The sequence below is a fragment of the Panthera tigris genome, chromosome A2 (assembly GCF_018350195.1).
Source record: "Panthera tigris isolate Pti1 chromosome A2, P.tigris_Pti1_mat1.1, whole genome shotgun sequence".
In the NCBI taxonomy this organism is placed as follows: domain Eukaryota; kingdom Metazoa; phylum Chordata; class Mammalia; order Carnivora; family Felidae; genus Panthera; species Panthera tigris.
The window spans coordinates 76038335-76062989 of NC_056661.1; the positions used below are offsets into that span (position 1 = coordinate 76038335).

General features: G+C 45.5%; 1 protein-coding gene across 1 annotated transcript in view; it reads left to right on the forward strand.

Moving 5' to 3' along the window:
* LAMB4 (laminin subunit beta 4) overlaps positions 1–24655 on the forward strand; it is a 100520-nt gene that overhangs the window by 34617 nt on the left and 41248 nt on the right. Inside the window, exons 14-21 of the mRNA XM_007083039.3 lie at positions 6591–6776; positions 8969–9084; positions 9877–9997; positions 18009–18186; positions 19576–19719; positions 21177–21408; positions 22149–22306; positions 24039–24263. Of these exons, the coding sequence (XP_007083101.2) occupies positions 6591–6776; positions 8969–9084; positions 9877–9997; positions 18009–18186; positions 19576–19719; positions 21177–21408; positions 22149–22306; positions 24039–24263 (1360 nt within the window). The remainder of the gene's footprint in view (positions 1–6590; positions 6777–8968; positions 9085–9876; positions 9998–18008; positions 18187–19575; positions 19720–21176; positions 21409–22148; positions 22307–24038; positions 24264–24655) is intronic.

Sequence of the window (24655 nt, forward strand, 5' to 3'; positions counted from 1 at the left end):
TGCATGTTTGCCACACACCCCAAAGTGATTCTGATACAGGTGGTCCATGACTGTTCTTTGAGAAACACAGCTCTAAATATCTACAAACTACTCTCCTGACTCTTCTCTGAAATGACCACCTCTGTATTATTTCTTGATTTGTAAAACTTCTACTCATCCCTTACAACCCAGTGCAGATTTATCTTCCTACTCCAACATCTGGACATAGTTCATTGTTTCCATCTCTGGGGTCACACAGATCCGTAATCTTCAAACTGCGGGTCCTGCCTGTTAGTAAGTAGGTTATGAAATCAATTGGCTGGGCCCAGCTTAGTACAACAGAGGAATACAAAACAAGGGCATATTTTCTTGGTGAAAACTTTGTTTCGGTTTGTATAAATGTGTATGGGTTCCCTGGAAACAGACATTGCAACAGAGATGTGGGTGCATGTGCCTTAAGGAGGGGAAGGAACACTCATCAGGAGAAGTCTGTAGGGGAGGGAGGGCAGGAGGCTCGGGAGGGGAAAGTGAGGCAAGGATGAAGTCTGGGATAGATGTAGCCTTGGCCTGATCCCCTGCGAAGCTTGGAAGCATAAATGGCACAACAGAATTGTCCCCCATTGAGGGTCAAGGGCAGGCCCTGTTATGTCCATCAGCCTGTCATGGTTGTGGGCTCCCAGGGCAGATGCTGGCAAGCTCCCAGGTGAGGTGACTCCGATCCAAGGGTAGTTCTCAAGAGAGGGGAGCTATGTCACAGCAGCTGGTGGCTGGAGAGTGTGGCCCAGCCGAGGGGACCCGGCAGTGCACTCACAGCGAGGGCTGGTGTCTGCTCTTTGCATGCTCAGCCCCACATGCCGGGCCCTTTGTTCAAAACTTAGGGAAAAAGAACATTGAAGGCACTGAAACATATAGCATCTTACTTTCTTCCATAGTCTCTTGACTTCCCGGTGTTCTTTTATTTGCCATCTAATGTCGTTTGAAGTAAAGAAATATTAAAAATATAAATTACTGGCACGAATGGTACCATGCATCTTTATATTGTGCAATTTTCACTGCAAACATAAGGGCATTTGGCTCATGTAAAATCACTGAAATTACACGGGTTGTATTTTGTAGTTATAAATGCGTATGTATTCTGGCCTTCCCAGAACAATGGAATGTGCAAAACGAACACAACTGTTTCTGTTTCACTCCTTGGTATGTGTCCTACCAATACTCCCTACCTTCAGCATACTAACCAGTAAGGGAGGGCTGCAAGAAAGACAACCAGGAGTCGCCCTATCTTTCTTTCCTTCTGGTCATCCTTTGGTGTATGCAACTGGCTAATACAGGGAAGCAGCATGAATAACGTCTTTCTCAGAATGCCTTTGCCTTCTTTCTGCTTTCAAAGCAAGTTCTGGCTGGAACAGAAAAAGCCTGGCTTCTTGGAGCTGTCGACACCCTGCTTACTCAGGCATCAACATAACCCACTTACCTTATATGCACTCTTAGTTTCACTGAACACGTGCGCATAGTAGGTCCACTGGGATGCTGTGTTCACCGGCATCATGTGCACTATTTGCAAATGGGGGCAAGGAAGCACACACATAGGGGGCATGTCTCTTCTCATATGCACGCGCCATTGTCCCAAGAGACTTCACTCACAAAACAATTTCAAACATAACATTATTATTTCAAGATGGTGATGGCAGAGCATTAAACCAAACATGGGGTCCCTTCTGAGTGTGGGACCCTCTGGAAGTACACGTTTGCACGCCCATGAAGCTGACCCAGTCCATCTGCCCCTTACATTAAGTTCATTCCATGCACGCACGGGCTTTCCGGGATTCTCCCGGGCCACAATTCCTGGGGAGATTTACAAAAGGAGATTCGTGAGACAAATGCAGCCTCTGGCTGCCACAATTAGTCCCAAAGGTGGTAACCGATACTCACTGTCTCCCTCCTTCCTTGCCACCCATTCTAGATTCCCTTCATGCTCAACTAGCACTTCTGCGGGTTGGGATGACCTAAACCTTCATCCTTCCACGACTGAGCCCCTGGTTTCCATGGTCTTCTCAGGCTACATGTAGGGGAACACCACAGATGTCTTAGTGGGCCACCTCAGTGCCACGCATATTCCTCATATCCTGATTAAATAGGATCAGCCCTTCCGGTTATGTCAATTTCATCCCAGGCCTCCTGGTCTACAGGCATGAGAAGCCCTGGTGGCCATGCAGCAGCCATATCTTTAAGGTTAGTGGAATTCTTTGTTCCTGGCCAAGAATCAAGACATCTAGACCCACAGAGCCTAAAGTTGCAAGCACAAGAAGCCCAAATTCCCTTGGTCACCACCTGTGACAGTGAGCTTGGCCACTCCTACTAGATTTCCAAACCCATGTCTTCTACCCATTGGGAGCACAGCATCACATAAAGGCCATTGCCATCATTAAGGAGCAAATGACATCCTGAAGAATACTGTCCCATCTCACAGGGTGTCGTTCCCAAGCTAGTGAAGCTGATGCATTTTTTCGGGGTCCCATCCCACTGCCATCTGAGGTTAACATCTTCTGGATGGCACGGTTTGTGTAGAGCAATGGATCGCAAAGTCACATGACCACTGCGATCCTTCTTTTGCTGTGAAGTGGGTCCCTTGAGCTGAGGACGGGTGATGTGGTCTTCTGACAGAGGCCACAGAGTATCTGATTCACACCGTGGGAGACCACATGACATTGGCTTGGACCAAGGGACCCACTTCACTATCCTTTAATATAGGAAATCAGTGTGACATTTTGTGGCACACCTAGATGGTTCAAACCCCTTTGGTCTATCCTGTTACAGAGAGTGGGAGAATGAACAGTCTTGGGGCAAGACAATATACATTACCTGAGAGAAGACAGCCTGCTGCTTCTCCTCTGTGTTTCTGGAGAACACATTTTGCATTTCCTTTGCTCCATATCCTGGGTGAAGGTGGTGGAAATCTGCTCTGGTAAAGATGCTCCCTCAGGCACGACAGCCACAGATGGGACTACAAGCTGGTTAAGTCTGTATTAAGTGTATGATGGGGACATGATGGGAACCACCATCGAATCCTGAGAGTGGCGCTTGGAGAATGTCTCAGATTTGTAGTACTGTTTTTTATTTACTATCTTGACTTGGTGGAGAGAAAGTGGTTGCAAATGGATGTTTCACAAGCTTTTACTTGGCATTTCCTACTAGAAGAGCTCTTACCTTTCCTTCCAGGTCAAAGAATCAATGCCCACTGCTAAGCAGATCCATTCCAATTACATAGTCAGGAATTGGAGGAAATAATCAAGGGACGGTTCAGTAAATCTGTGAACCCATTGTAAAAAGGACTTAGGCCAGGACTCCATATATTACCTGACCCTCAGATGCCCTTCTTCTAACAAGGGGACCATGATGGCATTTTGGGTACCTGATTTACCCTTGCCATGGTGTTCAAGAATCTTTCTTCATGGGGATCTGGTCTCTTATTCAGTCACTGGGTTCTGGATCCAAGAAATGGCTCAGGTCTAGGAACTTGACAGAACATCACGTCTTTCCATTGGGGCAGCTGACCTCAGCCTTTTGCTAATTCATATCTGACCGCTTTTAATAATATATGTTAAGCAATACTTTTGTTGTCTTCTCATCTGTGTTGCTCCTGGGAATACCATGTTCTATTAGTCATCTCCATTGAAGATTCCTATGGGTCAGGCCCCCTTGTCTCCTTCTCTAACCTTGCTGCCCCCTATAATAATTATGCCCATCTTGTTTTTGAGAGTTAAGTGCTACCCAGTCTTCGATAGTCTGGGATCCTGTCCTCCACATTGATACCAAAGAGCTCTGTTTCCCAGTGATAGATCCTACCAGCCTACAGAGGACACCCAACACTCAGCTTTTCAGTGATGCTGTTGCCCTTCTCACCAGTTCATTGCTTCTTGTCCCAATAAATAAGGTGTCCTCCAGGCCTTCAAAGAACATAATCGGCTGGTGGGTTTCCTGGTCCTGTATCTTAGATCCATTCTAGAATGCCTGCTACTCTGAGCCTTGTATCCCTTCCTCCACAGTCTGCTATAGCCGTTCTGGAACCTCCACTCCCTCTCCTTGGGACCACAGCTTTTGCCAAGCTTCCAAGAGCTACTCCAGCAATATATTGGACCCATCTCCCAAGGCTCCAGAGCTCTTGCCAGGCTATTAAATCCCATATTACTGGTGATCCCAAATCAACAAACTCTCTCTATCCAGTTTCATGTTCTGCCTCCTTATTCTAACAACCTCAGGATGCAGACCCATTCTCTCTCAGTTGCTACCTGTACGGGTTAGCCAAGTCCCTCTCAGAGATCTAGCACTTTCCCAGTCAGGTCATGCTGAAACTTGACTCTAATTATCAGGCACGTGGTCAGGGGGGGTAGGATAAGCAGATCCTCAGGAAGGTACACGTTTTCTTCCAAGACAGCTGCATCATTTGAGGTTTCCACGTCATCCTCAAATGCGGCAGGGGGGTGGAGTGGAGGGGCTCTACTCCAGTAAGAGTGGGTGGATTACGTCTATGGTCCACGAGCGCTCAGGAGAGCCTCAGAGTTCAAGGTTCCCACGTGCATCACCCATGTCTTAAGGTCCCTCTTCTTCCCCGTGAAGGGCCTGACTTGGGCATAGGTGACTTACCTAGGCTGAGAATGCAGGCTTCTCCGAAGTTCTGTAAGTCTTAACAATGAGGTCCTGTGCCTGGTCGTCAACTCTTCCTGCCATCTGCCTAAAGGAGATGAGGCTCTTTAAATCCCCACAGGGAGGCCCTCTGACTCTCACACTCGGCTTTAAACTGGTGATTGATTGCCCTGAGCCCATCCTCCCTCGTCACAGCATCAGTGGCATTCAACAACTCCCACCTATTTCCACAGTCCTTATAATTGCTGTTCCCCCATATCTCTCAATGCCAGAAACATGGCTGCAGTCGGTGGCTCCCCTCCTGCCTTTATCCTGTCCCGGTTCTCCACAGCTGACAGCTTTAGCAATTGCTCTGCTGCCACATCCCAGGGATCATCAGGACATGTTGCACATGGGGGTCCCCGTTGCCAGCTGAACCGAAAACGCTCCTCCTCCCAAATTGCATCTGGGAGTCTGCTTTTGGGTAAACTGTCTGGCACCAACTGTCTCAGGTCAAGTGCCCTAGAAACAGAGCCCAAGACTGGATTCAGGTGCATGTGATCCAGTAAGGAAGTGTTATTCAGGAAAGCTCTGTAAGGGAGTGAAGGAAACAAGAGGAGGGAGTAAGATGTAGTCTCAGGTGAAACCAACATTGGATTGATCCATGAAGGAGCTCAGAGGCATAAACCGCAGGCAAGGTTGTCCCCTCTGCTGGGAAGACAGGGTCAGCCTTTTATAGCTCTGATCAAGAAGCCACTGGCTGTGAGCTACCCTCGGGGACAGGGGTGGGGGGAGAGGGGTTGGGGAGGAGGTATGGGAGGGCAATTCTCTAGAGAAGGAGGCAACCGTGAGCTCCTAGAAGCCACACACACAGCAACTGCGGGTGGTGGTGCACCAACCAGGTAAAGGGGATCCCCGAGGGGCATCTAGTGTCTACTGCATTTGTGAGAGTGTTTCTGAAATGTTTGAAAGACATTGCATGTAGACAAGTTTACATAGATATCTGCTGAAACCTAATCTGACGATATAGTTTCTTATTTACGTTTCGGTCTCCAGTGCAAGGTTCTAATCTCCTCCGTGGCCAGGACTGTGTCCTATTCATCTTTGCATTCCTAATGCAGGGGTTGGCGTTGAATGGTTGCTCAATAAACACTCACCAAATGAGGAGTGGTTTGGGGTAGATCGCAGAGCAACTTGAACCCCAGGCTAAGTCATATGGGCGTGATTCCATTGGCAGTTGGGTAAGAGTGTGAAACGCTTATTGGCAGCTGTGCGTCATGTGGGTTGGATTAGGGAAGGGGTAGAGAGAACGGCCAAGGCACTGTTGTAGTGAGACAGGCAAAATGCAACAAGAGGCAGAATTCTGGTGGATGCTGTGAGCATGGGGAGACAGATGCAAAAGTCATTAAAGTATTATCTCCAGGTTCCAGATGGCCCCAGGCTGACATCCAGGAGAGACCATCCGGGATGCAACCCAACGTGTTACGCGTTTCATACTTCTGTGCCTCCAAGCAGGTAGAAGAGCATTTCTCGTGTCTGCATGGAAGAAACATCCAAAAAAAATAAATAAATCCATGTGGGTTTTCTCACTGTCGTGCATAATGAGGCAAAGTCCACGAAGGAAGCATGGGAATATTTTCTATCCTTCCTCATTTTGGCCAGAATCCCACAGTTGTATCTGAGAAAACCCCAGGTCACCAGCGTGGAATGTGTCCAATTCATTAGCACGTGGGGTACTTAAGTTTAAAGTGGTTTCCAGTGACACGGCTTGGAAATCAATCACTCTATACGGTAACATATGTTCCAAAGCTGCGGATTCAGCACATCTCAGATGCCTTCTGGATCGTATCCTGGCTGGAATAATTTATCCGTGACTCAGATGGATCATGTACACATCAGGAAATACGTACTTTTTTTTTTCTGAACTCTTTTTTTTCCTGCTAGGACTCGACTCTAGCAAAGCTGAGTGCATTCTTCTCCAATTTTAGGGCTCAGTGACTTTTGGCCAGGTGCCTGCTGTTCACGGTGTTTTCCGAGAACCAGTTCCTGGAAGCCCTACTGCGTGGACTGGACCTGGATTCGCCCGGGTTCTCCCTGGGGCTGGCTTGAGATTTGCCGTCGACCACATTGCTCTTCCCATGGACTTCACCATCGCCATTCGCTATGAGATTCAGGTATCCGACTTCTTCTTCAAGGGTAAAACCTGCCTGAGGTAGTACATTTTCAAATGGAGACTTTCCATTCCGGTCTTGCTAGATAGGGTCGTCAGAAAATGATTTGCAAAAAAAAAAGAAAAAAGAAAAAACCACACCAAAAAAAAAAAACCACACACACACACAAAAAAACACAAAAAACAGAACATCTGGAGGGCATTATAAATCAAAGGGTTTCCTAATGATATTAAAACAACACACTAAGCCAGAGGCATGTGTGCTCTATTCCGTGGAGAGAGGCTAGAGCGGGGTTATATACTGAAGGTACAAGGTCTGAGGAAGTGGTGATGGAATGTTTGTATAAGAACAATAAAAAACTAAAATAACACAAATTCTGCCCTCCTTGGGCTTTTTTCTAAGAACTTCACAGGCTCACCTGTGTGAAGAGATTCTGACTCCTAGGGATACAGAAGAGGCGTTTATTTGCACTTGGCTTTTACCCTGAAACAAGAGCAAAACTAAAAGCAGGCTGCACCTCGTGGCTTCCCTGGCCTTCCCCCCGCCCCCGGCCCCACCACCACCCTGTCCCCCTCCCCCCTGCCTTTTGAGAAATATCTAAGACAGAATAGAAACCAAATTAGAAAAACACTTGATCTAGAGCAGTGGTTCCTCACTTTTTCTTCGCAGAATCTTTTCAATGATAATCTGACACCCCACAGACCATCTGCCCCAAAAAGTATTTTGTGAGGCTGGGGGTGGTCTCAGGGTCCCCAGAGTCCCTCCAGGGACCACACTCTGGAAGTGCTCATTGTGTGTTACACGACCAAAGCTGCTGACCCGCTTTGAAATTCTTGATATGACATAATTCTCTGTTTCTCACTGATAAACGAAAGCCAAGGGACTTGAGCGAACTCGGACCTGGTGAGTATAAGAAGTCATTAAAAATATAAGGTACAAATTTTTCCATAGAACACATCTCTGACATCTTTATTTTTTAAATTTTTTGGTTTGATTTTTATTTATTTATTTTGAGAGAGAGGGCATGGAGCAGGGGAGGGGCAGAGAGAGGAGGAGAGAGAAAATCCTGAGCAGGCTCTGCACGGCCAGCACAGAGCCCAGGGCAGGGCTCAGTCTTACGACCCACGAGATCATGACCTGAGCTGAAATCAAGAGTCAGATGCTCAACTGACTGAGCCACCCAGACGCCCCTCTGACATCTTTAAAAAGCATTTCCAGGGTGGCTGGAAATGCCCGGGTGGCTCCGTCGGTTAAGAGTCGACTCTTGGTTTAGGCTCAGGTCATGATCTCATGGCTCCTAGATTCGAGCCCCACATGAGGCTCTGCACTGACAGTGTGGAGCCTGCTCAGGATTCTCTCTCTCCCTTTCTTTTTCTGTCCCTCCCCCTTTTGCATGCGTGTGCTCTCTCTCTCTCTTTTAAATAAACTTAAAAAAAAAAAAAAGCATTTCCAAATTGCATGGCTTTCAGAATATAGCTAATTATTATATGCTATAAAAATCTATACATATTTAGATACATATAAATAGGTTTAGTAATATATTTATTTTAGTAATAAATGTAAAATAAGAAAATTTATGTAATATATTTATATAATAATATTTAAATTTTTAAATGTTTACTTATTTTTCAGAGAGAGAGAATTGCCAGCAGGGGAGGGACAGAGAGAGAGGGAGACACAGAATCTGAAGCAGGCTCCAGGCTCCAAGCTGTCAGCACAGAGCCCCATGCGGGGCTCGAACTCACGAACAGCGAGACCATGGTCTGAGCCAAAGTCGGACGCTTCACCGACTGAGCCATCTAGGCACCCTAATATTTACATGATAAGATGAAAAACAGTATATATCTTTTTGTGAAGGATTTGAAATTTTCATTTTTGTTCAGTGATCCAGGGACAGGATGAATCAATGGACTTTGGGGGAGACAGACATTAAAGACCAGCCCTGTCCGGAGCACCAGGGTCTTTCGAGCCTATGAACTAGAGCTATGGCCGGAAACAACATTCTGTCTACCCAAACCGCCATTCAGCTGCCAGCGTGTTAGAGCTGATGGCCAACCGCTAAGACTTCTCTCAGCTCTAAAGTTCCCTGTTCTGAGGGGGTCATGGGTTATAGATTTGATGGCAAGGGCTGTCCGTTAGGCATGTGTTGTGTATACATACTCACGAAAACATGCTTTTATGTCACGCCCGTGTAGCCCGCAGCTGACTGGGCTGTCCAGATCCTGGTTAACCCCCTCGGAAAGAGCGAGCACTGTCCACGTGAGACTCCATGGCCACGACCTCAGTCCTTCCCTTTACCGGCGACTTCCAGGTATGCTTGGGACCTGTCCTCAAACACAGAAGCCTTCTTAGAATTTTAGGCCTCTATCAATAATTTGTAGCAAAGAGCTCAGCAGGAGAAGAGGTGTATTCAAGGAGACTGTGACATTTATTGAGCGCTTGCTGTGTTACACTAAGCTTCACGTTTAAGATCATATCTTGCTGACGACTCAGCAAGGAAGACTTTCTCTTCGTCAGGTGAGGAGGAAATTCAGAGTGAGAATACCTGGAGACCTGCCCCAGCCTCGGAGCTGGTGTATAACAGAACCAGGATTCCAGCCCAGATCTCCTGATTCTCGGTCTCGAACGTTCCTTTCCCATTCCCCAGATGGCCTTGATAGGTGAGAAAGTGAAACGCTCCAAGAGTAGGAATAAAATACTCAGCTGGCAGTACCTTAACAGCTGAGAGTCTCCAGGGTAGAAAGCTGCTGATTTGGAGGCCACTAATTTTACATCGGAGATTTGTGGCAAACTAAAATGGAGACCCTGTTGAGAGCATGGGAGACAGGAGGAAGGACTTCCGTTTCCATCCTTTTCCCAAAGCACTTATGACAACACATGGCTGATGGTTCCCAAGGCTTTGCTACTTGGCACAATCCTATGGAAGAGCCACAGAGAACCTGAGTGTGATTTTGCTTTCCACTCAACCCACCCGAGCTGGTCTAGACCTGGCCTCTGCTCTGAGGCAGAACCCACTTCAACGCTGGGAGAAGCAGCTATGGCCGCTTAGGTTATATAACTGTACTTTTGTCACTGAATTTCTGCTTTATTTCTCTTAATACAGAATCGTGCTGCTTCCCACGCCCATCTGTTTAGAACCAGATGTACAATATTCCATCGACGTCTATTTTTCCCAGCCTTTGGAAGGAGGGGCCCACGCTCATTCACACATCCTGGTTGATTCAGTAAGTATCACGAAGCGACGTGGGTGCTGCCTTCTAAACTGAGCCCATGATAATTCTACTTGCAGACTCGATGGTAAAATGTTTCTTTAGAAGTATAAATGAGGTTGTTGCGTTATAAGAAAAAATCACACGGTCTCTATAAACGTCACCAGCACTGAGTGCAAACCTTACGGCACAGCACGTGTCAGCAACGGTTTGCAGTGTCTTGCATAGTCTATTAGTCTTCACGATAGTCTGTGAGGTAGCTACGGTCATTGTCCCTAGTTTACAGACGACAGAAATGAGGCACGGGGTCACAGAGCTAGTGAGCGAAGCGTCAGGAATGACAGCCAGGCTCCCTGGTGCCAGAGCCCCTGCTCTGAGCCACCACAGCGTGCTGGCACCACGGAAAGTTCCGGGAGACATTCTCCCACGTTCACGGTCACCATCTTAGAAGCTCCGCTTTATGCGCGACCATGTTCTCATATTGTCGTCATCAGGGTGCTCATGTAAGTACGTACACAGATGTTTTTCAGTTCACATTGTATCACGAGCGTTTTCTTATGGTGTTTCTGTAGTCTTCTTATTTTTCGGAACGATGCACAATATTTCCTCGAATGACTTCTTTCAATGTCTTTCCCCCACAGAGTTGGGCCATAGATGTTTCTTCCAATCCCTTCATTCTGTCCCCAGCTTCGGGCCCAGGGTAGACACTTGGCAGAGTTTGGGCACTGATGAAATTTAAGCTTTCTTTTACCTATCTATTCCCTACTTGCCAAGGTTTTCTGACTCTTGAAATAACCTGTCAAATGAATTTCTGGAAGGTAGTCTCCAATGTACGTTCAGGACGATTGGCAATATGTAAAATTACCAGTTTCATCCCACCCACAGGAGAATTGTATAGAATTGTGTGGGATCTCTTAGAAGTAATTTTGTGGATAAAAGCCAAATTATATATTTCTAATGTTTATTTGTTTTTGAGAGAGAGAGAGATACAGAGTGTGAGCGGGGGAGGGTCAGACAGAGAGGGAGACACAGAATCCGAAGCAGGCTCCAGACTCTGGGCTGTCAGCACAGAACCCGACGCCGGGATCAAACTCACAAACTGCGAGATCATGACCTCAGCTGAAGTCGGACACTTAACCGACTGAGCCACCCAGGCGCCCCAAAACCAAGTTAATTTGTTATAGTTGCATTTTTAAATATTCATGAGAATCTTCTAATATGATTTCATTGGCAAACTACTGCCCTACAGAGTTTATTGGCACATGAGCATGGTCATGGTCATTTGTTTATATATTATCTACAGCTGCCTTTAAGCTACAAAGGCAGAGCTGAGTACTTGTCACAGAGAACTCAAGGGCCACAAAGCCAAAAATATTTACTGTATAGCCTTTTACGGGCAGCTTGACAACCCCTGACTTAGTTGTATGTCCATATTTCATGAGTTGTGTTTTCAATGTTCAATTCTTAACCATCAAACATTTTAAATTTATACCTGGCACTTTGCTACTTTATCATCTACTATGGAGTTCAGTATGACACAGGTGTACCTTGAATTCTATTCAGTAAGTTCAGGTATTGTAACATCAAAAAAAAATTGTGTAAGATTATTTGACCAGATGTAGGATTGCAAGATTTAGCAAAAAGGAAAAGAAGGAAAGAAAGCAAGCAAGAAAGCAAGAAATCAAGAAAGCAAGAAAGAAAGAAGAGAGAAAGAAAAGGGCAGAGAAGGGAGGAAATGATGGTGGGAGGGAGGAGACAAAAAGCACAGTGCCCAGTTAGAGTTGAATATTGTATAAATATGTCCCAAATATTGCTTTCAAATACTATATGAGACATAGTAAAAAATTATCCATTGTTTCTCTGAAATTCAATTCCACCTGGGTGATTTGTATTTAATCTGGTGACCTTCACCAAAGATGGTCTAAATCCTGCACCTGGAGGGCCACGGGAGATTGCGGTGAGGTTCTGCCCTGTTACGGTAGAAATGAAGAGGAAAGTTGAAACAAACTCTTGAATGAGGATTTGAATTCTCGTGATTTCCCTCTCCGTGTAAGTCATATTGTCTCCTGAGGAGCTTTATAGAACCGCACTCTTGGACCACCACGTGAGTCACAAAGTAAGAAAATCAAATCCAACAGATTTAATTTAGGGGGAAAAAGCTAAAAGTTGGGAACCCAGGCAGACTAAAGAAAGGGAAAGGAAGACATTAAGTAATTCCCAAATCACAAAGGGATTTTATTATTATAATAATAGCCATGAAACTCAAATTGATAAGAGCCAGGATATGCCTCAGTTTATTTTTTTTAAGTTTATTTATTATTATTTTTTTTTAATTTTTAATGTTTATTTTTGACAGAGAGAGAGGCAGAGAATGAACAGGGGAGGGGCAGAGAGAGAGGGAGACACAGAATCTGAAGCAGGCTCCAGGCTCCAAGCTGTCAGCATAGAGCCCGACGCAGGGCTTGAACTCACAGACCGCGAGTTCATGACCCTAGCCGAAGTTGGACGCTTAACCGACTAAGCCACCCAGGTGCCCCAGTTTATTTACTATTGAGAGAGTGAGAGAGAAAGTGCGAGCGCACATGTGCTAGTGGAGGAGGGGTAGAGAGAGATGGAGACAGAGAAAGAATCCTAAGCAAGCTCTCGTCTGATGTGGGGCTCGAACCCACGAACTGTGAGATCATGACCCGAGCCAAAATCAAGAGTCAGACACTTAACCAACTGAGCCACCCAGGCACCCCAAGATACTTCTCATTTAAAACAAAAAAATTTAAGTTTATTTATTCTGAGAGAGTGTGCGAGCAGGGTAGGGGCAAAGAAATGGGAGAGAGAATCCCAAGCAGGCTCTGAGATGTCAGCACAGAGCTCAATGTGGGGCTCGAACTCACAAACCATGAGATCGTGACCTGAGCTGAAATCAAGAGTCAGACACCTAACTGACTGAGCCACCCAAGTGCTCCGATATTTCTCATTTTAAATCTACATCTTGAACATTTGGAATTTTGTAAATTCCAAAGATGATGGCTTGATGCTGTATTTCATGCATCCATGCAAATTACCCGCTCGTCACCTATTCACTGAGCACACATGAGCTGACAATGGGTAGATTCCTGGGGGTGTCAGATGTGGTCCCTGCCCTCAAATAATTCTCAGCCTGATACAGAAGACAGATGTGTAAATGAAGTCATTGCAATGATATTTGCTAGATACATAACATAATTGGATAATTTGAAATTAACTCAAAAACATATCCATTTGATCAGTTTTCAAACACGCCTTCTCTTACGTATAGCTATGAAATCCACGAAACCTGCATGAAAAGTAGGAGAGCAGCCTGATCTCGGCAAACTGCCAGAACCTCAGAAGAGATGCTAGATCCCTGTTTCAGGTCAGATTCCCCAGAAGCCGAAGCTGAGCCAGGGACTCAAGTGCACCTGATTTATTGAGGGCATGCTCATGGGAGAAGAGGAGCAAAGGGACAGGGGAAGGAACCGAGCAAGGATGGGATCTGCACTGAAGTGCAGCTGATCCCACAGGGAGCTCTGGAGCATAATTGTGCCACTGAGTTGGTCCCACCTGGAGGCAACAGGGTGGGCCTGTGTGCGTCCACCTCATCCACCTCACCCGGCTCATGAGTGCATGAACTTCTGGACAAGTGGCTGAGTCCAAGTTTCTGGGAAAAAGGACAGCTGTGAGCCTTCAGCAGCCAATGCCACAGCAGCTGGTGAACGGGAAGATCCGGGCAGGGCACCCAGAGTGACCCTTATAGTCCCTGACCCAGGATGTCCAGTAGGAGAAAGTCCATGCGCATTCTATGATTACAGACTAATGCAGTTACTTCCATACCACTGATTTCGCTGCTCTGGGAAGATGTTTCACTGCCTAAGACCTGGCCCGTTCAACGTCCCTTCTTCTCTGCAGCCAGATTAACACTTGCATCTAATGCTTTACCAAGAAGCCCGGACGAAAGCTTTGTTCAATCCCGGATGTTCCTCCTGCACAAATAGCTTTTGTTTGGGGAGCATCGTGAGATTTCCTTCACTCACCCTGATTACATGATATATGCTTCCGTAAAAATGTGTTTAGAGATAAAAGCTGTATTAGACATTCTAGACTATAACACTGTCATTCTTTTAAACCATGGGATGGACTGCACTTGGTCAACAAAGTCTTTACAAGCTTCTAGGAGAAGAAGGGAGTCAAGACATTACAAAATCCTATAATTTGACGGGGACTCTTATCATCTGGTCCATCTGCTTTGGTGCCAGGAATGGCCTCCTCTAAGCTGCCTCCAACCAAGAACTGTAGGTAGTTAGTCCCCGGTTGGATGCCCTCGTCCTCAATCCTAGCCTCTGGCTTCTTTCTGCGGGACTCTTCACTTGGTTTGTGTTTGGACAATGTAGTCATTTTAGTATCCACTTGAAGGTACCACGCTAGACATGTCTAAGTACTTCTCTACTGAGCAAACATTTATGAAGTGTTTACTGTAAATCAGACACTATGGTAGGCACAGGTGTGACTAAGACCAGCACCTGCCCGGACATGCTGGGCTCACTCTCTAAAGGAGAGATGCAGACGATCACACGAGAAATGGCAACGTGGCAGAGGAGCCACTACGAGCTGGGACAGGTCACTGAATGGAAAAGCTCATTGTGACTCCAGCAGTGATTCTCAACATCCCCTGACCCAACCTCCTCTTTTTTTGTTTTTAGTTTATTTGTTTATTTTGAGAGAGCGTGCACGCACAAACTGGGAAAGGACAGAGAGAGAGGGAGAGAGAGAGAATCCCAAGCAGGCCCTGCACTGTCAGCAGAGCCCGATGTGGGGCTCGATCTCACGAGCCGTGAGGTCATGACCTGAGCTGAAATCAAGAGTCAGATGCATAACCGACTGAGCCACCCAGGCGCCCCTTCCCAACCCATTTGTACTTTATGACAAATATTTTGTAACCCTCCACCAATTTAAAATGCAATTCATAGGCGTTATAGCCTACACTTTCCAAATAACATCAATGTGATGTGCAAATACAAAGAGACCTAAAAGGAGAGTGATTTATAGAGAAACACTATGTATTTCAATATGTATGTGCACAGGCATGAATATGCAGAAGACATAATGAGGCAGGGACATGCTCATATGTGCAGAATCACCCTACACGAGATAGCCATGAAAGCAGGTGTGTTACAAACATGTGTAACATGTTTGTTTAAAACATAGAGCAGGGCTTTCAACTCAGAATTGTAAACAAGGATTTCTCCTTCATGGATTTTTGGTGAGACATTCGAACGCTATAGGAGCCATGCGATGAATTTCTTTTTTGTCAATATGTCTGGGGTTTCTGATCCCCACTCACTAAAAGCCAGTTAACACACCTCATTCCAATGGCCATGACAACCAAAACCACCCCCTGGAATTTCCAAAATGCCCCCTTAGGGGGCAGCACCTCCCAAACAGAACCACTGAGCCAAGAGGTTGGGGGATAACAGAATGAAAAGAGATCGAATTTAGATTTTATCCTGAGGCAATAGGAAGCCACTGAAGGTTTTAAGGAGGGGTTATCTGAACAAACTGGCTTTTAAGGAATCACTGTGACTGCAAGGTAGGAAATTGATGGGGGAAAGGGGTAAGAGTGGAAGATGGGACGTCTGTTGGTCTGCCACCATGGCGATCCAGATGGCCTCAATTAGGGCAGCGATGAGGGAATGAAGACACATTTAAGAGGTTAGATGGATCGAGCCTGTGATTGACTCGATGTTGGGGGAACATGGGATGGGTGGGGAGTGTTGATGACCAAGAGGCAAGTATCAAAGATGATCTTTTTGAGGTGCCTAAGTGACTCAGTCATTTGAACGTCTGACTCCTGATTTTGGCTCACGTCATGATCTCACTGTTCGTGAGTTTGAGCCCCACATCAGGCTCTGTGCTAATAGCAAGGAGCCTGCATGGGATTCTCTCTCTCTCTCTCTCTCTCTCTCTCTCTCTCTCTCTCTCTCTCTCTTTCTCTCTCTGCCCATCCCCCACTTATGCTCGCTCTCTTACTCTCAAAATAAGTAAACTTAAAAAAAAAAAAAAGATGACCTCCAGTTTTCTACATCGAGTACATTGGCAGATGGTGACATTATTTCCTACCAATAGGAAAGGAAAGTGGGTTTCAGGTGTGTTGGTTTGCAGTGCCTGTGGGACAACCAATAAGCCTGTCTGTGCAGATCTAGAGCCCATAATTGAGATGTGGGCAAGAGACCTAGATCCAGATGTCAACAATGTATTGATGGTAACCAAAGCAACATCATTGTCAAGGTCACCTAGGAAGGGGATGTGGAGTAAGAAGGGGGCTGATGAGAGAACCTTGAGGATCCCAACATTTAGGGGTGGGTGGGCAGAGAGGTGTTGCATAGGGGAGAGGTAGGAGGAGAAGAGGCAGTGAGGGTGGCCAGGAGACCGTGTTTCGAGAAATTTGACTATCAAGGAATTAGTCAAAGGGCGGGGGGGGGGGGGCAGTGGCAGGAGAAATATATGTGATCAAGGAGGTGATTTTACAAATGGGAGAGATTTAAGCACATTGACATGCCGGTTGAAAGGAAACGCTTAACGAAAGCATAACCTACAGAGAAGTTTCGCAAAGGCTGAGGGCAGAGTGGTAGACACCTCTTCCTAAGGGCTGAGCCAGGAATGGGGCGGGGGAAGTACCTGTGAGCCAGGAGTTTGGGAGGCAGGAAGTCGGAGGCTCCATTTTCTCTGTGAAGTAAGAGGAGAAAGAGACCGTGCAGGGAGGGTGAGGATAGAGTTTTGAGGAGTGGAGACGCTGTGAAATAGGCATCCAGGGTTGAGGTTCCACTTGCTGGGGTGTCAAAGGACAGAGAAGGACTGGGGGCGGGGGCCTGGGGGGTGTTGAAAGAGGGTCGAAGTAAAGGATCATGGGAAAGAGGTTCAGAATGGACAAAGGAAGAAGGCCAGGGAGATACCCAGTTCACTCTTTTAACCTGACCTGGTGAATTAAACCTTAATGTCAATGCTGCTTTTTCTACCAGTTGTTCAGAATGACCAACTTGTGATCAGTTCCACTGTACCAACGTGTTCTCCGCTGCATCATCCAAGCCATTCAAAAACATTTTAGGGGTGCCTGGGTGGCCCAGTCAGTTAAGCGTCCGACTTCAGCTCAGGTCATGATCTCGTGGTTTGTGCGTTCGGGTCCCGCATCGGGCTCACTGCTGTCGGCGCGGAGCCCGCTTGGGATTCTGTCCCTCTCCCTCTGTCTTTCTGCCCCTTCCCCACTTGTACATGCTCTCTCTCTCAAAATAAGTAAGGTTTAAAAAGTGTAAATGGTAGTGGGTTATAACTTAGATAAAATCTTCTCAAGAAATATAACTGTATGGCTTTTCTTCACATCAAACTACAGACGAGTCATCTTTGAGAAGACGCTTAGAACAATGCACTTGTCCCTCTAACCGCTGTATGGTCTAAGCCAGAAATTCCCAAAATGCATCTGTGAAATATTGGGTTTATGGGATGTTAGTGTTATTTGAATATAGAAGCAAGTGGTTATGTAAGTATGGAAACACAGAGTTTAAAAGTAGCTTTCTTGTAGGACTTCTCAGAGCATTAGTGTGTTAATCTACACTGTGACTCTCCAAGAGGCAGCCAGTTTGATGTAGAACTGTTCATATGTAATTGAAAAGAACAAAACTTTAAAAGGAGAGTTTTGTGGAATTAGAGTTCCCCAGTGACACAATGGGATGCACTGAGCCATAATTTCTGAATTTATCACACATCGCCTAGTTAAGAGTCTTTGAAACCTAAGACAAATTTATTAGCAAGCTAATAATATATTAAGGAGGGTTAAAAAAAAAAGTCCCATTTTCTTTGTCCTAAGTCAATAGATGTGCCTATTTGAAGATTTCTTAAATAAAATGAAAATCTTAAAATCTTGTTTTAAAGTATTTTCTCATAGATCTCTTGTTTTTATAAGTAGAATCTTGAACGGCAGACCATTATGAATGTACGTCTTCCTTTCGTATTATTTCCAAAGCTTAGTCTGATTCCCCAGATCAATTCACTGGAGAATTTCTGCAGCAAGCAGGATTTGGATGAATATCACCTGCACAACTGTGTTGAAATTGCCTTGAAAACAGGACCTCAGATGCTCCCGGGTGCGTGTGAAAGGCTTATAGTGAGCATGTCTGCCAGGCTAAACAATGGGGCAGTAGGTGAGTAGTGGCTTAATGGGCTCTCCCGATGTGCTGCTTTTTGGGACGTGAATGAATGGATTTAATTCATTTTAGCATCTAGTCCAAACGATCAGTGTCAATACCAATTGCCCAATGATTAGGTATGCAGAGCAGTCTCTTGATGTGTCAGAATCACAACGCACAGTACAGTAAATGTACAAAAAAAAAGAGCCTGGCAGCGGCCCTGGGCAGTTCGGTCGGTCAAGCGTCTGACTCTTCATTTCGGCTCAGGTCACGGTCTCTCGGTTTGTGAGATCAAACCCCACATTGGGCTCCGCGCTGACAGCGCAGAGCCTGCTTAGGATCCTCTCTCTCTCCCTCTCTCTCTGCCCCTCCCCGACTTGCATTCTCTACCCCCACCAAATAAATAAAGACAAACATTTTAAAAAATTTAAAAAAAATTAAAATTAAAAAGGAACCTTGCAGTAGTGTTGGGATGCTAGATTCCTGGAAGAATGCTCCAAAAATACTTATTCAGAATCCTGGAATTTCAGGGTTGGAGGGAACTCTAAACAACTTCTTTCATCCTGCATCCTTTATTAAACCTTCATTTAATAAACAAGGCTATTGGGATCCCAAAACACTAGGTAACTTGTCCATTTCACTAAGCTCTAGAGCAGTATTTCTCACCCTTTGCACTTTTGAAATTTGGGGCTGGATAATGTTTTGTTGTGGAGGGGAGGTCGGCATGGAAGGCTGTTCTGTGCATTATGGGATGTTTAGCAGCCTACCTACCTGCTACTCACCTGATACCGGGAGAACCTTCCCCCCAGGTGCAATGTTCAAAAAAGCCTCCAAACTTTGTCATATGTTCCCTGAGGGAGCGAAATCTCCCCCCAGTTGAGAAACACTCGTATAGAGTGAGAGTTGCAATGAAAGCCTGGGGTTCCTGAATTCTGAGCAAAGGCTTTTCCCATTACCTGGCAGGACTCTGCCTTCAGGATGCCTACCATCTTGTGAAACATATAGAATAAGGGAAATCAAACAAATAGTCCAGCACCAACATGGATCATCAGGAATTGAAGTAATCGGAAATAATAATAATTATATTGGGACTATTATGAAAACAACTTATTTTAAGCCTTTCATTAACTTACTGAGTAACATTTATTGTTAAGATCTGTTTATTACGTAATGTTTACTGAGGACTTCCTACATGCCACACAGTTCTAAAGACTTCACAGGCATTATTGTCTTTAGTCCTTATAATCCCCTGGGGTAGATCCTGTATTCTCCCCATTTAACAGATGAGGGAGTTAAGGATTAGAGAAGTATCTAATGAAAGAGAGGTGAACTAAAGCTCCCACAAGGACCAGGTGCACCCTGTCACTTCCCGCACCTCTAATTGTCCCCTTTGTCTCCCCGCAGCCTGCAAGTGTCACCCCCAGGGCTCGGTGGGGCCCAACTGCAGCCGGCTTGGGGGCCAGTGCCAGTGTAAGCCCCACGTGGCCGGGCGCTGCTGTGACCGGTGCTCCACAGGAAGCTACGGTTTAGGACATCATGGCTGTCACCGTATGTAGCAAAAACACCGTGGGGGGAAAGACATGCATGGGCACAACCTTGGAGTTTTGAAGGCAGGAAAACCAGAGGGGGAATTGAAAAGAGGGGGTAGGGATTGGGAACTTGGCCACACGACTTAGGCTGTCTGTCCGTGTAGATCAAGAGTACAGAAAACTTTTCCATCGTATTTCATTCCTCCATTTGGTGGGTGCCAATGTGTACAGAGCTCCGTTAGGAATCGTGAGTGATGATGAAAACATGGCCTGTGATTCTCCCAGTCCAGGGAGGATGTGGGAGCACCAGGAAATGAGTGGGCTGTGCCAACCCAGCTTTAGGATCTGGCACAGACACCCCATGGCTGGCCAGGCTAAAACAACGATGACATTGGGAAGTCAAGAAAGGGGACAAGACTGTCACCTAGATATTACCTTCTGTGGTGCTGGGGTCACAAACAGCCATGGAACTCATTCTATAATCTCCCCAACAATCAGGGTTTAGACGGGTCTCTGTCCATACATGGTGACACGTTCTCATGGCCGTCATGTTCAGGGTATATAGTCCTCTGTTCATGCTGTAAACCAATAGCGAAAATACTGTTCCCCACAGAAACCTATCATAGGAACCATGTTCCTAAGGTAAAGGAGCATATATTTTCAGTCATGGTTCAGAAAGGTAGCGCACCTGCAACTGGCTGTTCAGCACACAGTGCTTAGGTCCGTTATTACTACCCCCTTCCCCGCTCCCTTTCTTAAAAAAAAAAGTGCTTGAGATACACAAAGGGGTATACACAAAGGAGCAAACGTGTCTTCCATATCGCATTTTTGTATAGGGAAGATTGGCTCAAAGGATCCACTTTGTCAGAAAGGGATTGAGCCTTTCTGATTGAGCCCAGGAAAAAGAAAAAAATCCAACCATCTTGAGAAAGGTGTCATTTTTTATAATCTTGAAGTTTTGACTCACATGATAAATGGAAGTTTAGGTCATTAAAAACACATTACTTGTTGGGCGCCTGGGTGGCTCGGTCAGTTAAGCATCCAACTCTTGATTTCAGCTCCAGTCATGATCTCACGGTTCATGAGTTGGAGCCCCACCTTGGGCTCTGCGCTGACAGCACAGAGCCTGCTTGGGATCCTCTGTCTCCTTCTCTCTCTCTTTCAAAAGTAAATAAACAAACGTTAAAAAAAAAAAAAAAAAAAAAAAAAAAAAAAAAAAAAGCATGTTCCTTGTTCAGGTCCTCTGTATAAATAGTGCTGATGAGACCCAATGGCTCACAGCATCCTGTTCATTGGGTGAACCAGTGAATTATTTAATAAACATTGACCTGGTACTAGGTATATGCCAGGTTCTCAGACTCTTTATTTACCTGATTGGGATGCTACAGTAAGTTCAGGACTACAAAATCAGGACCATAACTCAATTCGCCAGCACACCACGTGCCCCCACCCAACATGTTCTCTTTCTTTCTTTAGCATGTCACTGCCACCCTCAAGGCTCAAAGAGCGCTGTATGTGACCAGATAACGGGACAGTGCGCCTGCCAGGGGGAGGTGGCTGGCCTCCAATGTGATCGGTGCCTGGCAGGCTACTTTGGATTTCCCAACTGCCGCCCTTGCCTTTGTAATGGTTTTGCTGAACTTTGTGATCCAGAGATAGGGTCATGCTTCAATTGCGGGGGTTTTACAACAGGAAGAAACTGTGAAAGGTATGGAATTCAGATGCACTTTGATTTTTAGTTTTGTTTCTTTTGTTCCGGTCTCACAACACTGTCTGAAGGACCGCTGAGTAGATTCTCAATAGTATTTAAGCGTAGAATGATCTCTGGGTGGGGGATGGCCGAAACAGAGTATCAGTCCTGGTGTCCTTCAGAATCTTGTCATGAGATAGACATTGTCTGATTAAATAAAAGCTAGGCATTTATTTGCCTGACACCTTGCTTTTTATGTCCCTGAAATATGACATGTAAATTAACTGCTACTATATTGAGTTTAATGGCAATACCTTGGGACTTTTATATCGAGTTTAATGACTATATCTTGGGACTTTCAATATAAATTAAAAAAATCACTTCGGGGCGCCTGGGTGGCTCAGTTGGTTGAGCGTCCGACTTCAGCTCAGGTCATGATCTCGCAGTTCGTGAGTTCGAGCCCCACATCAGGCTCTGTGCTGACAGCTCAGAGCCTGGAGCCTGCTTCAGATTCTGTATCTCCCCCTCTCTCTCCGCCCCACCCCTCCTTGTGCTCTGTCTCTCTCTGTCTTTCAAAAATGAATAAACATAAAAAAAATTTTAATAAATAAAAATTAAAAACTCACTTCACAGAGCAAGCAAGCATCTTCTAAAATGTTGACTTTTGAGAGTTGCACTGTCCTCAAGCATGGCAAATCCACATCGGCTAATGTGAGTTTTTCCTGTGAACACTTGGTAAAAAGAAATTGTCTCGACAGGTGCATTGATGGTTACTATGGGGATCCTCCTTCAGGACGCTCCTGCCGTCCTTGCCCGTGTCCGGATGTTCCCTCGAGTAATCAGTATTTTGCTCATTCCTGTTATCAGGATCCTTGGAGCTCAGATGTGGTCTGCAATTGTCTTCAAGGTTATGCAGGTACACAGTATAGTTCATGATGGTGTTTTTCTTCCATCCCATACTGCTATCTCAAAACATGATTCCATGCTTGTAATTTATCTGCCTCGAACAGTTGAGGGGTACCGAATATGAGTTAATAGCAAGAAGACACAATTTGGGGAGTGCCTAGGTAGCTTAGTCGGTTGAACATCTGACCCTTGATTTCAGCTCAGGTCACGATCTCATGGTCCTGGGATTGAGCCTGGCATCCAGCTCCCTGCTAAGTATGGGCTTCAGCTTGGGATTCTCTCTCTCTCTCTCTCTCTCTCTCTCTCTCTCTCTCTCTCTCTCTCTCTCTGCCTCTCTCCGCCTCTCTCCTTCTCCCTCCTTCTCCCTCCTTCTGCCCCTCTCTCTTGCTCTCTCTCTCTCTAAAAAAAGAAGGCACAATTTAGTACACTGATGCTTTACTGAACAAAGAATTTGAATGTTTCAAAAACCAACAACAATTAAAAGCTCATTCCTCTGAGCTATAACTTTTTAAATAATGTTCTGGAAAACTGACCAAATGAGTTCAAATCAAATTGATTTCTTTCAAATAAAATCATCACATGTTAAGTAAGATACATATGTGATTAAGTAACATGTATGTCTTATACAACATCTAACATAAGCAATTAAAAATTAAGAAATTTTAATCAAATGCTTTCTTTATATAATTCCAACCAATCCATTTGGCTGATATTTCAAAGATATAACTTCTTTTTTTCAGACGTCTTGAAGCACTGATTTGGGCATCGCACAGACACTGTAGAAGTCAATTCAATATTTTTGTCTGTCTCTCTACCAAACATTTTATTTTGAAGAGTTTAAGCATGAGTGTGTGCGTGTGCGTGTGTGTGTGTGTGTATGTGTGTGTGTGTGTGTGTGTGATGCAAACAAGGAAAAAACATAAAAGCCACTTGACTTAATCATATTTTGAAGCTATGGTGCCGAAGTTTTCTTCAATGATAATTACTGTGATGATAATAAATTATATGGCTAATTTTGTCTTATTTGCTGCCTATATCTCTACATGATTCTAATCTCTTCCATGTACATTTTGGCTTGGTTGGTCAGTTTTTAAGAACTCAGGCCATGACTGGCCGACAAGAGAATTCCTAACTAGGATGACCCAAAATGAGGGGAGCAGACCCAGAGTTGAGGCACCTAACTGACTACCATTGCCCGGTGGTTGGAAAGGTAACAGGGATGGTTTCCCCAGACAGCGCTTGATAAAGACACCCTCCAGGGTTCGTACATCAACAAAACCAGTGTCACCATCTTCACTGCTAGACACACATCTCAGGGTGCTGCACATTCACCTCCAGGACCAGAACAGGGGCTCAGATTAGCTTTGGGTCCCAAGGCGCACTCGGGTCACCCCCATTATATAAGGATCCAGGGATCCCTGTGCCCACCACTCTGTGGTTTTTGAAGAAAGACTAGAACGCACTCTTGCATTCTTCACTAAGGACTTCTTAGTTCTGAACAACCATTTTACTCTCTGAATGGATAAGAAATTAAAATGAATGTTTTGCTTTAATTCAGAACACGTTTTCTTCTTCATCTCCAGTGTGTGACCTCCCGTTATCCCTAAAAGCGCCTAATTATTCATTATTCTCTATAACAGTCTCCATCCCTGTTCCCCCAACACACACACACACACACACACACACACACACACACACACACCCCTCTCTTCTTACTCCCTTTGCCTCTCTCCTTCTTTCAGGTAAGCAGTGTGGTGAATGCTCTGCGGGTTTCTATGGAAATCCCAGAATTTCAGGAGCACCTTGCCGGCCATGTGCGTGCAATAACAACATCGATGTGACTGATCCAGAGTCCTGCAGCCAGGTAACAGGGGAGTGCCTTAGATGTCTGCACGACACTCAGGGACCCAACTGCCAGTTCTGCAAACCGGGTCACTTTGGATCGGCCATCAATCAGACCTGCAGAAGTAAGTCTGCTGGGCTTCCGGCAAGGTGGGGGAGGGTGGGGCTATGGCAGTGAAGTGTGGCCCACTGTGCACTGTGCCAGAATCACCTGGGGACTGGGCTGGGCTATTAACAGGCAGATTCCTAGACTACCTCAGACCCACTGAATTGAATCTCCAGGAATCTGCCCTGGAACTAGTTCATCCAGTGTCTTTAATGTATAAATTCAAGAATCACTGATGAAGAAGAGGGCAAGGGTTTGATTCTGTGATTTAAAAAAGAAGGGGGGAGGGGCGCCTGGGTGGCTCAGTCGGTTAAGCATCCGACTTCGGCTCAGGTCATGGTCTCACGGTCTGTGAGTTCAAGCCCCGAGTCGGGCTCTGTGCTGACAGCTCAGAGCCTGGAGCCTGTTTCA